At 40.2% G+C, this 19,088-nt stretch overlaps 1 protein-coding gene across 1 annotated transcript; it reads right to left on the bottom strand.

The window, feature by feature from the left end:
• Positions 1 to 11,542: 11,542 nt before the first annotated feature.
• Positions 11,543 to 12,344, bottom strand: TwdlQ (TweedleQ). Its single transcript, XM_064694583.1, has 2 exons — positions 12,278 to 12,344; positions 11,543 to 12,205 (listed from the first exon to the last, which is right to left on the bottom strand). The coding sequence occupies exons 1-2, from the start codon at positions 12,293 to 12,295 to the stop codon at positions 11,543 to 11,545; spliced, it is 681 nt and encodes a 226-aa protein (XP_064550653.1). The 5' UTR covers positions 12,296 to 12,344.
• Positions 12,345 to 19,088: the final 6,744 nt, after the last annotated feature.

The following is a 19,088-nucleotide window of genomic DNA, read 5'->3' as shown; positions in this document are numbered from 1 at the left end:
GGGGGGAATGCGATTTAAAGATTTTTTGGGCGATGTTTTAAATTGTGTCCGATTTGCTTCAAACTTATTTTCATAGCTCTACATAAGAATGTAATGAATACGTGTTTCAGCGATTTGAGAAATTCCACTCGCAACAGTGGTAAATTGGCGGAAAACGTTTGTATGAAAGTTATTTGTTTACCGTCCGATCAGTTTCAAAATCATTTCAAATTTTTTGAGAACATTGATTTTATAACAGGTGCCACGGGCAAGGTCGGGCTATACCCGCTAGTATATATATATATATATATATATATATATATATATAATATTTCGATTTGAAACATTTCTAAATCACTTACAGCATAACTTTTGCAAAGCATGTCCAAGAGATCGATTAAAATTGTTAAGGCACTAGAGTACACTTTCTTTTAAATTATAATAATAACCACAAATTGACAACTGTGCAGGAGTTGCGCCAATGATTTCTCGCTAATTAGTTCGACGCTAAAACATTTTAGCCTCATAGGCTTATGTCGTAACGCTTGCAAAGTAAAAATCTATGACTGACATAAGTTCATCCGTATTTTCCCCCATTTAAATTTTTATACCGTACCACATTACGTTTAATTTAAGCACTCGAACTGCACAAACTAAAAGTGTGCTAAAAATTTAGTTAGTTAGTTAATAGAATTTGATTACGAAATCAGCAGCACAAAGTTGAAACGTAAAATTGTGTCATCAGCTTTGGGACAGTGCGCCTGGCAGAGCTGTCACATGCCATTACAAAACTTTTGTCCTGCACATTCTGGTGGCGCAGGACCGACCACGGGCACATCATGATTGTGCTCACAGTTCATTTGATATTAATATGGACACTCGTTTGGGCTGCTGCTGCCCTTGTCATTGCCGCTGCTGCTGTGGGTGCTGCTTTTGCCGCTACATATGTTTTCATTTGTTTGACGCTGACGATGACAACCCTCATCAAAAGTTGGTCCGATGACCGCTCGATTGCTCGGGCGACTGGTCAACGGCTGTTGACAGGCCACTTTGACATCCTGCGGCTGCCCGAGTGTGTGTGCATGTGTGTGTGTGTGTGTGTGTGTGTGTGTGTAGATGGACAGTGATATATATATAATTAAAAGTGAGGCACAACGTCAAAGGCTAGGCAAACTTTTAATGGCGCACACGCACAATTTAACTTAATGACCGAAGGGACAAAAGATTTCGATTTTCGTCATAAGGGCAAACAAGTTGCTTTCAGGTAATTCATTAATCAGCCAACACCCCCCCCCCCCCCCCCCCTCGGCCCGGCACCCAATTGTCATGACTAAAACTAGTTGCAGCAATTTTGATGAAAGGAAAATCGCAAAATTTGTCCTCAGCAATGAAGCCATTGAATAAAAAATCAGAGTGTAAAGGTGCAAAAGTCAATGAAATTTAAGTGCTAGAGAGGAAGAGAAAAAGGGAGAGGGAGAGCGGAAGAGTGATAGCCGAAAGCCTGCACAGATAGAGTATGCCGACTGGGAGCTAGAGAGCAGAGCGCACCGCAGCGCAGAGTACACATCGCATCCTGCAACACACACACAGAAATATCATTTGTAGTAATTGAAATGCTGTCGAACAAGGCAGAAATCGCAGGGAGCGAGAACTAGACTACGAGGGAGAGAGAGAGAGAGAGAGAAGAACAGCACTGGGGACTGCCGTGGGCTACAGCACAGTAAGTACTCGAATATGGCGCTAGGCTGCCATAGCTGCCGGGCATGGAACGGTCTAGGTGCGCTGCAATGATTTCTGGCTATACAAACAGAATTCCGCTGTGGCTCTCAGGCAGCCAGAGGAACAGCAACAACAAGAACAAGAAGAGCCCCGCTCACAGACGACAAGTCGAGCATGTGTTGAATACGTGTTTAACACGGCCAAACGGCGAGGACGCCATCACTTGTACTTGTTCTTGTACTTAAATATGTATGTATCGCATGCCATTTGTGCAACGCCGTCAGCCAAAATCGGCAACAACCTGCCGCAAGCGTCGGGCTCCGAAGTGTAAACAGATGCGTGTGCAGTTGTGCAGGGTCTGGCGAATGGCGATGGGGTTTCGGATTTGGGTTTGGGTTTGGGCAATGGGCCCGCGGTATAGATGCGCGTTTTGAATGACGCTAATGCGGCTTAGCTGGAATCTGCACGCATCACACACACACACACACACACACACACACACACACACACACATGAGCCGAACACCTGCCACGCTCGCCTCCGCAAGCAGACCAACAATCGATGCAAATAGACAACGGCAAAGCAATCAAAAGTGTGGCATCTATAGAATTTGATTGCAATTTTACACAGTTATATATACACTGGCACATGCATATATTTGCATATGTCTGTGTGTTTTGGCTATGAAAGGCTTTAAAGCCGCAGGCCATAAAATACACACGCAAACGTGCGGCGCGGGGCAACACCTCGTATACGCAACTTTAGCTAATTGCTGTATTTATGCGATTGCCATTGCATGCGCGCCAACATTTATGACAGCTGCCGGCGGTTAAAAAGATAAATGCATTTTTTACAGTCACGTGATCAAGTGGCATGCAATCGAAAGTGCTGTTCGACACGATTAAGGGATTAAATTAAATAACCCAGCAATGACTTTTTGTGAATTAAATTTATTTGAACTAGGTTTGAGCAATAGTAGTTTCCAACAACAATTTATGGTTACCTTATTAAATCAACTGACTACCACATTCAAATGCAAAACTAGTAGATAATTTAAAACTATGATGATTGGGCTTTGGTAGGGAATATTTTTATATAATAATATATTGACAACCATTCAGAGAAAGTAATCAGCCAGCGAACTACAGGTCCTTAAGTTTCTTAGATTCTCATAGATGCTTTCATAAATGTTATCATAGTACCGTAGTTAATTATTTGGAGGAGGCACACGATCTAACAGCCCACATGGCAGGGTCAAAGATAACATGTCCTTGCGGTCCTTAGAGTAAGGTCCATTCGACCTTTTTTTAGAACTCATGCTCCTTAGATGACCCTTTGAGCAGTACTTTTTGCAGTCTAGCTGCTTCTTCCATCAGCCCTAAGAGTAAGTTAGTTTTCAGTATAGAGTATATAAAACCTGATGTGCTGCTGGTGGAAATATCTGTCTTTGTCGGCAACCCTTCATACTTAATGGCAATTGGACAAGCATCTACTAACCAAAGTTAGGTCTAGAACCTAATCCCTAGTCGCATTAATAAAATCACATTTTATGTTGAATTTTTTGTTGTTGAATATTTGACTATACAAAAGATATTCAAGAAGGCCTTAACCCCTTTTACTACATCGGGGTTTCCCAAATGGTAGTATGTGCTTTAGCATCAAAACCAATAGCAGCAGTCTATAAGAGCTACGGAGGAAGTCAAAGAGCTTCTGGACCACCATCATATAAAGGGTAAAAAAACAAAAATAAAATTATATAAAATAAATTTTTATTTTTAAATAATTAATTCCCTCTGAGAGCTTCGATATCACACAAGTGAGGTAAATCTTAAATAGCTTGTTAAAAAATGATACTCGAGATCGATACATAGATTTTTCATACAAATTTGCAAATTGTTAAAAATACTACTATTATTATTATATATTATTTGTCATTATTAAACTTTTTTTAATTTATTCCAATTAAAAAATATACAAACATTTAAAAGGAATAGTTTAGATAGATTTTCCGGCGATCATTAAAAATGTTGCCTGTCGCTGTAAAAAGAGAATAGTTGCTATCGGCAGCAAGAGGTGTTGTTCTTAATTCTGAAAGATTTGTATTTTTGCCCGTCCTTTCTTCAGAAGATTATATGAATACAGATATAAATATATGTTAATAAATAAACATACAATAATTTCAACTTAAAATCAATGTTATTTTCGACTTAAGCCTAGTAGATAACTCGCATATCTTACCCAAAAGTGCTGAACACGAATTTTCCGAGTTTTCCAACGCACAGCAGTCGAAAAAATGAAATTAAATAGTTGAAGTGAAATACATACTCCTACTCTAAAATTTGGAAAAGTAGCGAATCATTTAAAACTTCTTGGGCTGGGCTGGGACGTGCCCGAGTACATTTTTCCAGTGCGTTTTTGGTGCGTGTTTGAAAAAGTTTGTTTCGTGCTCGCGTTGGGCCGTGCCTTAAAAACGCACGCTGCTGCAACCTTTACGCGTGTATAATTAACGCAACTGCCAATATCGTGCTTGATAAGTAACAGCAAAGTTGCCTCGTAAAGAGGATTTACTCCTATTTTTTTCTTTATAAAATAAATAACGGTTTTAATTCACATTTATGCCAGTACTCAAAAATATTTACCATTGTATTTGACAAATATTTAATAACAATCCAGCAAAAGTTTCTATATTTGTGCCTTCAAATTACAATTGGTTAGCTTTACAATTTTTTGGGTAACATTTTATTAGAAAACGAGTTGCTTACAAAGAATTCAAGGCATTAAATTTCTTAAAAAAAATGTAAAGCATTAAATTGCCAGCTGTTGAATTGTTGTTGCTGTTTTTGTTGTTGTTGTTTTTGTTGTTGTTATTGCATTCGTTCACGCTGCAATTTTACAAGTTGTACAAAAATTGCGCACGCACCAGTTGCCTTTGGCCCTCGACCAGCATATCCTTTTGGCCATGGCTTTGGTTTCATGCAATTCGATTTTGGTTGCTTTCACCCCTTCCATTTTATGACATATGTGAGTGTGTGTGTGTGTGTGTGTGACTGAGCCAGTGCTGTGCAGCGCTTGCACACATCTATATCAATACATGTCTTTTCACACATATTTATTCAGTGGCCGTCTGGGCGTCTGGTTGCTACTATTTAACGTTAATTAAATAAATGGAATTGAATTGGGTCGAAATCAAAAACGCCAGCTCAATTTAGAGTGATAACGACTCAAATAGCTAACCGACTATTTGATGCTCTTCGTTTCCATTGATTACAATTGTTAAACACATAAATTAATTATTTTAATTATTTAGTTATATAGTTTATTATAAGTAATACGACTTAATGCATTACACTTCCCATAGAACAAAAGCCGTTGGTATGCATATACCCTCGTGTAGGGTATTTTTATTTGATGAAGACCTATACTAAATATACATATATTCCAATTCTAATACAGCAACCAAATTCCGATTGGTCGTTCTTATTGTTGGAGGCAGGAAAGTACATATATTGTGTCACAAAATATATTTATTTGCCTAGATGGGTTCTTCATACATTTAATTATTTACTTTTATACTTTTCATATAAAAGACAAGCACATCGATCAAAAATGTTGTTATTTGCCAGTAGTTCCAGTTCGATAACATTAAAAGATTTCAAATTGGATTAATTATATAATTTCACAAAATGTATTTATTCGTATTTGATATATCAACTTTGACTTTATACTTTCTTTCAATAAGTTCTTGAGTCAGCAGAAAATGGTCAGTTTACTCTGCTTAACATCCTAAATCAGATTATCGATAGTTCCTTATTAATATGTCTTATACTCCTCATACTACTTTTATACTACTCTCCATCTGTCTTTTAAACAATTGGGTTACTATTGTATATTACTGTCATTAAAATGGGTTCAATTATAATAGAAATTTTCCAAATTCATGTTTTGTTCACAATAAACAAGCAAATTTTTAAACAAGGCTCATTGCAGCTCATAAACCTTGATAAATATCAATCAAAATCAGACCAATTAGTTGCTGACATATATAATAAATATTTGAAAACTGAAAAGAGAGTTTTCATTATATATCATCCTCTTTCAATTGGTAGCGTTAATCGTCTGTCTTAATTAAGCCAAATACAAATAACTTTTGCTTGAATTTTGATCGCTTAATTGACAATTAATAATTTGTGTGCAGCAATAATTACGATTAAAATATCGATTCAACTATACCGACTGGATTTCGAATAAAGTCTTAAATAACCATGAAGTCGATTCACATATTTATGATGCCGAATGAGACTGCGAGTGAATGTGGTTCTGGCTGATAATATCCAGGGCAGTGCGTTAAATATTTAAAACGTTTATGCAAAACAAATACAAAAAGGCAATCAGAGCTGAAAAATTGTTCAGTTTTCAGTCTGATTGGCATTTAATTTGTTGTTGGCCAATTGTTTGGCATTCAAATAAAAGCATTTTCTTGTGAATTTTAAATGTTGTTATGCCGCATTTTAAAGTACTAAATCAACCTACCAGCTTAAAGTTGCTGCTGCTGCTAACTGACGTGAAATTGGCAAAGTTGTTGTTGTGCCCCGAGGCCAGCTGCAAGTGCAAGTGCGAGTGCGAGTGTATGAATGTTTGAATGCACTCAAACACTTTTGCTGCTTGGACGAATTTCAATAACGCAGCCTAACCTGGCTTGCAAGAGGCCGGCCTAGCCCGGCCCTCGGGCAGCTGCAAATGGGAAGTGTCTAGCTGGTCTTTCAACGTCTGCCAACGATTCGGGATCCTGCTCCCGGCCACGGCTACGGTCAAATAGACAATTGATGCCGTGCATGGGTTGCCATTCAAGTTAAACGCCAGCCAGCATTGGCAAACGTGACTCTCCACTTGGCCATGCACTCCGGAGTCGCTATGACACTGAATGCTTATTGGGTATGTGCATGTGTGTGTGTGTGTGTGTGTGGGGAGGCGGGTGGGCGTGCCTGATGATAAGTGCACACATTCAATTGGATATTCAAATTATTTGAAATCGCATTTGTCTGCGCGTGCAGGTGAAGCCAGCACGTCCACTTTCTGCACTTAAGGCCAATGATTTGCTTGAGTTATTTGACGCTTAAGTAAATTTAATAAAACCTATATATGTACTACGCATATGGACATGCATGCCTCGCCTCGCCTCGCCTCGCCACTGTCAAAGACAGAATACCATTTGGGTTTTCAATTAAATTTATGGCTGGCAAAAGCCATGAACGCCCCAACGCCCCACCGCACCATCGCACCGCCGCACCACTTTAATGCCACACAACTGGCAACTGGCAACTGGTAGCTGGCAACGGCAAAGTTCATTTCGGCGTAAGGGACGAAAATCGATTAGATTCAAATCTTTTAATAAGTTTCATTTCCGTTTTGTGCTCGCTTTCGTTCATGCGCTGTCTATGCCTGAGTTGGGCAGCAGCAGGCCGACCCTTTGCTTGCCCCAGCCCCTGCCCGTGCCCCTGCCCCTGCTCCTGATAAGTGCTTGCCACATGCAACAACCGCACCTATTTGCTTTGTGGCTTTAATTTTTGGTACAGTTTATTAGCCGTATTAGCGCGCGCTGTGGAAATTGCGGTTGAATTGTAGCCATAAACGCGGAGGAATCGCGAAGGAGCCGCCGCCCATTGTCGACCCTCAAGTGGTTGCAGGCCAAATTAGGTCAACATAATAATATGGCTAACATCTACACACACACACTCACACACACACATACTGTGCGGACAAATTGGGAATCGATTTGCATCGACTGACGGATATTTGGTTGCCGCAATGCAAATATGATAATTATGATGCCGCTGCAATGGTGTGCGGTTGCCAAACCGGCAACAGAAACAGATAATCAACACCAATAACGCACGTGCCGCCTCATCCTCAAGCCCCGCTCACCACACTTCAACAGTCCGTGAAGTCGTACATATTTGATAAGCCTGTCAGACAGTAAAAGCCACATGCGGCGATTTTGAGCTGTTGAGCCATAACTGCCCGCAAACCGAGGCATGTGCGCAGTCAATCAAAGCCCAAATATGCGCATCTTTATATACACTCGTATACATGTACATGGACTTGTGCATATATCCTGACGAGTCGTGGCTGCAAACGGACCACAATTAACTTGACGACAGCTTAGCACAAGAAGTCACCTTTCAAAATCAATTTACGCTTCCAAAACAAAAGGGATAATGATACCCAAAGTTGAGCTTTACAAAACCCTGCCAAGCCATTAGAGCACAAGCACACCGATACGCTAACACGCTCGTTAATAGTGTGCATGTGTGCGTGTGTGTGTCTGTATATGTGTGAGCTCCAAGCAGAAATTGATTGTGAGCAGCGCTTTTTGGCTTGTCTTCCTGGTCTTCATGTTGCCGTGCATCCCTTCTTTCATTTCAGGTGGCTTAATTGGCTGTGAGACGACAAAGCGACACACACACACACACACCTACTGACTTACACACTCGCCCACATGTGTGCCCTTCCTTAGAGTTGAACTAAGTTTCACTTTCAAATCATTCACATACGTTTCGAAATCTTTTCATTTAAAGTTAGCTTGAAAAAGAATATTATTTTTAAATTCTCCTAGCCAAGGCTCTAGTTTTTATTTATTTTCTTATAATGACGGCCATTCCTTGGCATAAATATTTATTTAGCTTATCTTTATCTCTTATAACAGAATCAGGCAAGAGCTGAGAACAACATTTTAGTGTTTCAGAAAAAATTTGATTGTGCATGAGAATAATTTGTATAATTTTATTCAGTCAATTCTTGTGTCTAAACTTATTTCAATTTAATCAATTTAAGCCCAAATTGTTTTAAATGAAACGCACTTAAGAAAAAATTGTACCTTCTTTTAATTTTAAAAATTTTGCTTCCGTTATCAATCATGAATGATTTGGATCTGAAGTCGAAGCCAGACATCTGCCTAATTTTGATTCTATTGTAGCTCTTCCCTTTGGTTCGCACTGCTGCTTTGTTGCTGCAAAAGCTTTTGCCACATTAACGCAAGCAGTGGCAATTGGTGTGGGGCCAGGACACCAGATATGCCTCACAGTCCAGGACATTCGATGTGCTTAAAGGCACGTCTTTCAGCTGGCTTTAATTTTGCTTTTCCGATACAAAAGTACTTATAACATTATGTGTACGCCTAGCCATATCTTTGATATTTATATACAATTTTTGATAAAAAAAAAAACAATTAAAGCGAATCGATATTCCTGGCGGGCAGACGGCAATGGACGTCAATCTAACCTCAATCGTAAACAATTAAATTTAGAGCACAATTCCCCGGCCCGAGTTACCAAAACAATAACAATTATTCACAACGGATTAGAGCTGTTGCCAACACGTCGGCACTTGGCCAACATTTTTGTTGTTGCCCGCTGCAAATTACAATTCCCAGTGACCAACTGCTGCTGCTGGCCCAAACCGCAGCACAATCTGTTTGTTTAATTAAATTGCAAAAGGCGGGCAGAGCAGAGCGAAAATTCCACGCCACGCTCTCTGCCTCAATGCGGTGAGTTATGGCTTAAGTCGGCCACCCGACCCCTCCCCCTCCCGCCATCTACAGCCGTCTATATCAAACGCTACTCATTTGTATTAATTGACTAAGAATTGTACCGAAGTCCAGTAGAGACATTATAGACAATATGGGGGTAGGGGGTTGCCGCCTCCTTGTCTGGCCAAATGGCTGGCAATTTTGTCGGTACTTCGTTTTATATCCGGAGCGTTTTATTTTTATTTGCGCGCCTTTCGCCAACGTTTTATTCTCATTATTTACTTTTATTTCGCTTTCCTTTCAAATTACACCACAACACACACGTGCTAGCTGCCTCATAGTGCCAACATAATTGCAATGCCCCCCCCCCCCCTCCCCCACCCACAGACAGCAATTGCCACGCACGGCAACAATTGAAATTGAATCCGTTTTCAAATGCCAGACGCAAGGATATGCTCAAAGCATTCCATTTGCAACTTTAATGTGCTCAAAGTGTATCGAGCATCGAGATATAAGAAATGAAAGTGTCCTCAAAGTTGCCCTAAATATAATCAAAGGTCTTCGCATTTGATCTAAGCATATTGGCCTATGCCCATTCGCATTACGATTATAACTTTCTAACTGAGCTTCTCTCATTAGCAAACTGAAGACCTTCTGACGTGGGATTATTTAAAACCTATTGCTCAAATCTAATTGTGAGATATTTCACATATCACAGATCTACATTTTTGAATGGTCAGGTTTTGGCTCTCAAATATATACACGCAAATTTTACCTGGGAGGAAAATGGGGGTCAAAAGTTTTATATTCGAAGTTTACAGTTTCGTTCGACCAGCATTAAACTTATTTATTTAATTATTTTCATTAATTTCACCTGTAACTGTGGAAAAATAGGCGTCGAATCGAACGAAACTTATTTGGTTGCCATCAAATCCGCTTCAAACTCATCTTAAATTGAATACGCTGGACAAAGGCTTTAAGCTTCAGATTTAAATTTCCCTTGGCGGGAAATGATTGATTATTATTTAAAAAATCTGTAAAAGTATATTGTGTTATGTGACTACGGTCTAATTTCATGCAGTTTCTAAGAAAAAAAAGAAATATAATACGTTTTTGCACCCTACTCTATACTTTCAATTAGCTAATGTAAAGTAAGCTGTTCCCAAGGATAACTTTCAATATAGTGAATAAATAATATGATACTCTATGTTCAGCGTCAAACACGAAGGCACAGCGAAAAGCTAAATTTTAAGTTTCCGCTTTCACTTACGGCTAAAAGTATCTCGTGTTCTATGCGTTGAGCGCATATCTTTAAGCATGTAATTGCAAATTTGTATGCGAATAATATGTGAGTGTAAATATAGAAAATAACTATAAGGTTTTGCATTCAAGAACTTAGTTTTCGACCAATTGTTCCTACGGCAGGTATATGATATATTAGTCGGATCCAGCCGGTTCTGACCTATGCAAAATATCAAGACGATATCTTTAAAACTGAGGGACTAGTTCGCATAAAAACAGAAAGACGGAAAAATGGCTGGCTGTTAATGCTGATCTAGAATATATATACCTAATGGGGTCGGAGATGTCTCCTTTTGCAAATACGGATACAACTTTGCCACAAATTTCCAGCCCGAGGAAAAATTTAAATGCGCCCATACTATCCACGTCCCACACTATACTTTAAATAAATACTTACAAATGAGTGTGGAGTCGATTAAATAAAATGTCATAATTGGAGTCAGTTTTTCGGCTACATTAGTCAAAGATTCTTGTAAACTGAAGAGCTTGAGAAATGAGCCTAAGCAGAAAAAAAAAACTTTTGATCATTCAATCTTTAACGCGCATTTTCCATGCACGCGGGTTGAAATGTGCGAAAAGTGTAAAACACGTATCAAATTAATTTATACACAGTTGTTTGAAAATGAGTTGGAATCACATTTACATTTACATCTTATCTTTTCATTCCGACTGTTGATCAGCAATCAGAAAGTCAGTGAGTCCGTCAGTCAGTCAGTCAGTCAAGACGAACAGTCTATATATATAAATAGATAATTCGTCTTAGTGACAAAATCTGGTTAGACCAACTGGGTTTGGAGTTGGAAGGCAAAGCTTCTTATCAGAAACAAACACCACAACATTAAGGTTACTTCTTCCTGCAAAGAGTGTAGCTCCAGGAAAAGTCTCTGAAAGCAGCAACATTTCAACACGTGAGCTGTTTGTAACGATTATCTTAATAATAATTTTTAATAGAATACAACAGCGAAAACAACTAAAACTATGTTAACTGACTAAGGGCAACCTATTTACTTTATCCTGCTACGCCGCAGGCAAATACTTGGCTCCGGAACCAGCTTCAGCTGGAGCACGCTCCTCCGCGTCTGGCGCCGAGCTAAAGTCCAGAACAGGTGCCACGCCCTCATCGGAACTGTGCGAGCTGCCGCCGAGCGCATTAAACTGCTGCTGGATGAGCTGCTGGGCGCGCACTGCCTCCTCGGGCGTACGATACTTCACAAAGTGCACCTCTGGCTTGTGGGCGTGGCTCTGCTGCTCGGATTGCAGACGCTGCGCCAAGTCGGTAAGATCCGCCTGCTTGGTCAGCACATAGATGGCCGTGCGCTGCTCGCTGGACTGTTTGGCCAGCTGCAGTGCGGCATTGGTGAGGCCCTGATGCTCGGGCGACTTGATGAACAGGACACGCAGATTGCGCTTCAGCATGTTGGCTATCTGCTCGGTGGCCTCGCGATCGGCAAAGTCCTCCTCGGGCGCGGAGTATGTAAAAAATTCCTTGTTGAATTCATCGGCTACGGGCTGCTGCTGCTGCTGCTGCTGTTGCTGCTGCTGCTTTTGCTGTTGTGCTTCGGTTGGACTAAATCCCGTGGCCTCCGTGTCGATAAGTCCAGCAAAGCGCCTGTCATCGACAGCTGCCCGGTAATTGTAGCCCAATTTCGCGGCGCTTGCCACAGCAACGAGGCAGAGTAGCTGCCACAAAAAGGTTTCGTTCAGTCTGTGTGTGCTCCACTTGCAGGGTTTTCAATTTCTCAATAAACTTACCAAAAATCCACGCATCATGAGGCTTAAGTATGGCTGTTGTTGCGCATCTGTTGCGTGCCACTAAAAGTTGCAAACTGGCGTCCGGCGTTGAGGGCACGCTGATTTTTATACGCACATTAAATGCCCGAAAAGCGAAAATAGTGAAAATCTGAAATTGTAACTAAAATGATAAATGATGCGAACGCTTACAAGATGCCAGCGATTTGGCTCAGGTTTCAGTTTCAGTTTCATTTTGATTTCGTGCTCGATTTCAGCTGTTGCAATCGGCGCCACGAGCAACCATTCAAACAGGCAACAACAAACAACCGAAAACCGACAACCGACAACCAAAAACAAACAACCGTCAGCGACAACAAACAACGAACAACAGTTAATCAAAGATAAATGAGCATTTAAGCGTTAACACTGCGCCCCAGGGCTGCCCCCAATGGGGCGTTGGTCCGGCCAATCCGTTACATAAACTCCAACTCGCAACGAACTACTCGTGTTTCGGTGCGGCCAAACTACAAAGCGCAAAAGCGAGTGCCACCAATAAAAAACTATGCGGAAATATGCATAATTAATTAATTAGTCAACTGGCAGCAGCAGCAGCAGCAGCAGCTGATGGTAAAATCATTTTGATTTTGATTTTGATTTGGACTTTGATTTTATTTTGATTTCGACTTTGATTATAATTTTGCATTTCTTGCGAATGTTTGTTTTTATTTATTTTTTTTTGCTTATGGCATGAAGCTTGAGATCTTCTTAAGATTGAGGGGGGATTTTTCTGTTCATTTTCGCAACTTCTCAGATCTCTCTGAATGCTTTTGCTGAATTGACTAAAATCTTGCCAGCTAGTGTCTAGCTCTAACATAAGCTCCTTAGTTTAACTATGTTAAGTGGAAGTCGAATTCCCCTTCCCTTCTTCAATTCTTTTATCCAAATAATTTCTGTATCCACCAACTTTTGCTTGCCGGATTCCATCCTCCTGCCAAGTAGTCATTGACCATGCTCCTCCGATCTTCTCGGCTTGGGTTTTATTTGACTTCCTAGTATGTCATGGCCTGCACTGATCTCCTGAAGAGCCACATTTTCTTGCCTCCCAGCCACCACCAGTCACATTCCTTATCGTTCTCTCATTAAAGTCACCCGTCTCCTTTTTGGCTTACTGTCTTCTGTGCAACAGATATCTATTTATTTTTGAATCTTCATTAAAACAAAACAATAAAATATCATGAAATGTGAGTGGTTTTATTAGAATCTACAGCTGAAAAGGAAGGTGATAGTAGGGAAGAAAATATAAAGTAAAAAAAACTCTTACTATATTAAGTTAATAATATAAAACGTAGCGGGTATTCCCCGGCCTTGCCCGTCACAAGAATCCGATTTTATATATTAACTTTTTACTCAGTTACCGCCCGTGGAATATATTCATCTACTATCTTGAATTCCATGTCTATTTGAAAACATGTTTCTAATCCATCAAATAAAGGAGCAAAATTTGCTATTAACTCCGCCCATATAAGTCTTGTGGTTAGAATCTTGACGCTGAAAAATAAACTTTCGTTCGTCAAGAGCTGCGGATTTTTGGTAAAACTTAAAGCTACACTCTTTTAACCTTTAACCCGCATTTATCATCCATGTAAAGTGTGAAACACGTCTCAAATTAATTTGCACAAAGATCTTTGAAAATGAGCTTGAGTCAGTTGGATGGTAAATAGTTTTATACAACTGTTTTTTCGCAATTTTCCACACTTCGGTCGCATAAGGTAAATACAGTGAAAATTGCAGCATACCCTTTAAGTAGAAGGAAATCAATTTTTCAAAAATAAGGCTTAAGCTTAACAAATAAAAAGGTCATGGGTCACAGAGACAAATGCTTTAGTAAATTCGATCTGAATAACATAGGCTTGCATTTCCGATAATAAAGCATACTTTACTAACGTGGCAAATTCAAGTAAGTTGGTCGATTCTCGAAACCATGATAAGCAGGGGAGACAATGTTCATATTAATTGCACCATCAAAAGGACATGAATACGTTAATTGGAGAAGGAATAATTTACTAGGCGAAAGCAATGACGGGAGCTGTTCAGATTGCATTGAGAAGTAAAGGAGGAATACATCCTCAGGAGCAGACAGGGGAGGTGACCTAGAGACATTCAGATCAAGGAATTGTTGACAAAGACAAAATCAACTGCTCTATTCAAGTGATTAGAAATTGCATTGATCTGAAAGAATGAAAAGCCTAATATTCAATCTAATATGTCATGCTGGCCTGAATGTAATTTGAAGTGAATTATGATCAATATATTACTTAATTAAAAACACCCAATGCAGTAAATAAGTCATTATCTCACACATTGCGCTATGACTTGTTTAAGTCTTTGCCATCCTTAAGCATTTACACCAGTTTTAATGTATTCTGCGCTTGCTCAAGTCCTAGTTTAATGCTCGGCTCCGCTGGGCTAGTTGGCCGTAAGACCTCGCTCCTTGCAAAGACAACACAGTTCTCTCTTTGTAAGATAATTTTTAAAGCTCAACTGCCAACTATTAAATCTTTTGTGTCGTAGAGTCCGTTGTAATATCAATGTGGCTTTTAGAAGCAGCGGGGCCCACGAAAGGACTCAAACTCAAATCCAGGTAATAGAAGGATTGCTTCGATTGCTCTCCGGCCAATGCTAACCTAACAGTACTCAGAGACTCACCTCTCCAAACAACGGCATCTCCGTGTCACATTAGTCGCCACACACACAACAGGCTTTCACTACTTCTGGTGGTATATTAACCCACACACACACACACACACAAACACACACCTGCTCGCCGGGTGGTGTAGTATACTACGACAGTTACTCATAGCTTATGGTAAGAGAAGATACACACTTGTGTGTGTGTGTAACAACAAGGACTTGCAACTACTTATCTGAGCTATATTAAATATTTAAACTCAAAGTGCCAAGCCGCACAATTGAGCTACGCTCTGGCCATTGTCAAGAGCTAAGCAACTGGCTGAGAACAACAAATTGACACATTGTCTTGGCAACAAATGCGTTTAAATTAGGCATAAATAGCTCCTTGGAGACATGCAGTACATAAACACTATTGCATAAATAATATTTAACAAGAAGCATGAGCCAGAAACGACAACAGCAAACTTGGGGCGGCGGCTGCCCCGTATAGTTTCCAGAGATTGCTGGGTAATTGTCTTGATTGCTGCACATAAATCTGATTACGTCTACATGTGTCCAAGTGTGTGTGTGTGTGTGTGTTAGGCATAGAGAAAACGCTCTAATTGATAATGGTTCGGGCCATGCGCAGCCAAATGGCCACTTAGCTGTCAATTGAAATTCATCATAAACAGGCCCGAGTCGAAGCCAGATTTATAGACGGAGCACAGGCGCTCAGCAACAGGCTTGAATCTATTTGACCAGCTCTACTTAACAATGCCCATTTATGCACATAACGAGGCGACATATATTTCAGCAGAGAGCAGCCAACATTGGCCACTGGGGCAGCATTTGTATTTTTGATAAAAGCGTACAATTTGTTTAAATATAATAGAACTCTGCTAGAGTCTCGAGGCGCAACGACATTTAATTTAATCACTTTTGCCGCTAGCCAACAAATTGTAATAGAACCAGCAAAAAAAATAAAAAATAAATAAATAGAAATTTATTCAGGCGTTGTCGACTTAGATACGAAGTTAGATACAGCCCCGAAATATGAGGGCCGCAAAAGTTTTCCGCAACTCAGTTGCCGGGCAGCTGTCATGCCATTCGATATGGTCGTCCGCCAAAAGCGGCGTGTGCAAAGTTAAATAACAGGGCCTAGGGTCAGGTTGCCAGGTGCTTGTTGGTTTCTTGTTGTTTTTAGGCGCTTATTTATCTTGAGACCAAACGCAAACAGAACTAAGCTGAAACAATGGCAAAGCAGGAGCAACAACAGTCGAAAAAAACGTTGCCACAAAACCGATACGATAAATTAAATTTTATAAGATTTTCTTTTTGCGGTTTCGGTCAGATTTCGTTGGCCATCGATACGGCACGAAGTGGACTGGGTAATTGATGTCGGCGTGTGCGCAGCTAATTAAAAATTGTTCAAAGCCAGCGCGTGCCTCATTTCCTATTAGACCATAAATCATGACATCAACAGCCGCAATAGATATAAGCTATACACACACACACAAACACACACACAGAGACATGTGTCATATGCAAACAGCTAATAATGGCAATTACTGGGTCAGAAAACACACACACAATTGTGGGCATAAGCTGTGCGGGCCAAAGGTCAGCAGACAAATGCAATTGCGCCATAATTACTCGCACGCATTAGCGAACGGGCCAAAACGCTGGCAAATGGCCGAAATGGCAGCTGTAATTGAACACTGGCCACAAATTGTTTTCGAGCCGGGAATTGAGGCAAGCATGGCAAACATGGCTCTTATCGCTGCTCAATTAAACTGCAATTATCAACAAATTAAACAAACAAATCCGTCCGTCGATTGACATTTGTGTGTGTGTTGTCTGGTGCGCTGCTAGCCCAATTTATGGGTATGGCGAAAACTGGCCAAAACGGAGCATTAATATTAATGAGCGCACGCTGAGGCGACGCGACGCGACGCGACGACTGCGACACACGCGACCCCGGGCAGTTCATTAAAGTGTCAAATACTTGGGCTTACAGATATAAGCTCCCCTCTAGCCGTCAACTGAGCGTTAAAACACAAATTTATTTAAAAAGCAACAACAACCACAGCGAAAAAGAAGCGAAAACATGACAACAAACCTGTTGCTGACGCCCCAACTGACCCGAACCGACCCGACCCGACCCGGGCCAAGTTGGCTGTCATTATAAACGTGTCATAAATCAAAAACTTGTTACTTGTTACTTGTTGCCAACCTATTTGCAACTAAAGTCCCATAACTGTATTTCAGGTTCTTTCGAATAATTTTCGCCATTCAAGTTGCACCAGACTCGACCAACTTTGATTGATGGCAACTGCATCTGAGCCAGTTGCTTGGCCAACTTTGCACAATTTAAGGCCTTTCAACTTTAATATGCCTGAGCTGGGAATGTGGCGCGTCAAATGATATGCAAAAATTGACAAGCCAAGCAAATGAGTGCGGCAAAATCGTTTTGTTTTCTAATTTGGCATTTTGAAGCAGGAGCCCCAGCAAATGATGCCAGCCCCAGGCTGCATTGGCAGACCAACGTCATCGACATCGTCGCTGTCATGAGCATGGCAATGGGCCCAAAAATACACACACACACACACACACACCGAGCCCCAAAGACGCTGCTGCCTGTCTGTCTTGAACGCTAAAAACAATTAGTATGACAATTTATCATATGCCCGCAGGCAAATGATTTATGAACACAGCACAGCCTGCCATATACTCAATACAACAACAGCAACAACAACAACAACAACAACAACAACAACAACAACAGCCAAGCGACCTACCCATTTTGGCCGCTTTGCGTAGGCCGCATTTTTATTTGTTTTTGCGGGTGCGTCCGATATTTGTTCGCTTCCTTCCTTCCTACGAGCCGTTGCGCAATTTATAGTTAATAAACATTTCCTGCGACTAAAACTTTGCCACGCCTCTTACGCTAACCGCCCCCCACAAAAGAGCATATCACATTATAAGCTAAGTTGTAAGCTTAGACAGAGATTTTGATTTAAATTCACATTAAATTGTGCTCCGATTTCAAAGTAAGAAGGTAAAGTTATTCAATTCTCGGTCTCCTTTTTTTCGATTTTCTAATTTCCACAGGTTAAACGATATTGAAAGGCAGAAGAAATCATCTGTCAAACTAAACTAAAGTCTTTTTCATGGCTTTGTCTTCTATCAAAGTTAAACAGACAACTTTTAAAAATCCGGCGATAAGTCGAGAGGAACACACAATCATTAGATTCCAGATAAAAAGAAGTCAATTTTAAATAGATTCAACATAAGAAATAACTCAAGTCCTTTTCTACATATTCTTTAAGCAAACTTAGTAAACTTTCTTCTTGCACTTTTGCTTATTGTCCATTCGTTTTTAGTTATATATGAAATATAATTTGTAAACTTAATTGGATGTGTTCAAGACACATTTTTATCAACGTACAGAGCCAACAATTGAACAATTGACATTTCTAGCACACCTGCTTAATTCAATTTCGTTGGCCAATGTGGAATTTGCTTTCACTGCCTTTGCCCAAGTTCTGTTCAGCAGCATATTACAAGCTTGTTGTGGCATATTAATTGGCTTTAATTAATTATATTTTGACTGCATGTCCTTTAGTTAGCCAGCTAAATTAGTACTGCATAATTAATTGACTTTGGCCATGTAACGCAAACACTCACCTGCGTATACATAAACAAAGAGAGGTTCAATATGTGTTTTCCTAGCTGGAAAAACTAATTGTACCTTGAGTAGTGCCAATAGTTGAATAGTTTGTAGACTTCTAAATACAGTGTTGGAAAAGTATTTTAAATTCAAGTGAATAGCATTAGCAAAGCTTTTGGTGAAGCTTTTGTAGAGTTTCTTATGTGCAGGTTCGCGCCACAGCTACTCAATAAAGCTTTTCAAAAGCTTGAATCTCTCTCTCTCTCTCTCTATCTCTCTCCTTCAGACACAGACACAATAAATGCGCATGTATGTGTATGTGTGAGGCCCTCAAGCAATCTGAAATTGCCGGCTGATCAGAAATCAAAATTCCGCTTAGGCCGTTTTCCAACTTTTATTTACAAAATGAAATTGATTTATTTTTCTCGCCCATTACAGGAGAATCGAAGAAGCCAATAATAATGATAATCATAATTAATAATTAATAGTTCA

Source organism: Drosophila montana, unplaced genomic scaffold (genome assembly GCF_035044405.1).
Source record: "Drosophila montana isolate Dmon_TW-CO22-7 unplaced genomic scaffold, ASM3504440v1 contig_3733_1, whole genome shotgun sequence".
NCBI classification, from domain to species: Eukaryota; Metazoa; Arthropoda; class Insecta; order Diptera; family Drosophilidae; genus Drosophila; species Drosophila montana.
Note: the sequence above shows the minus strand (reverse complement) of the source record. Positions and strands in the feature narration are given on the sequence as shown.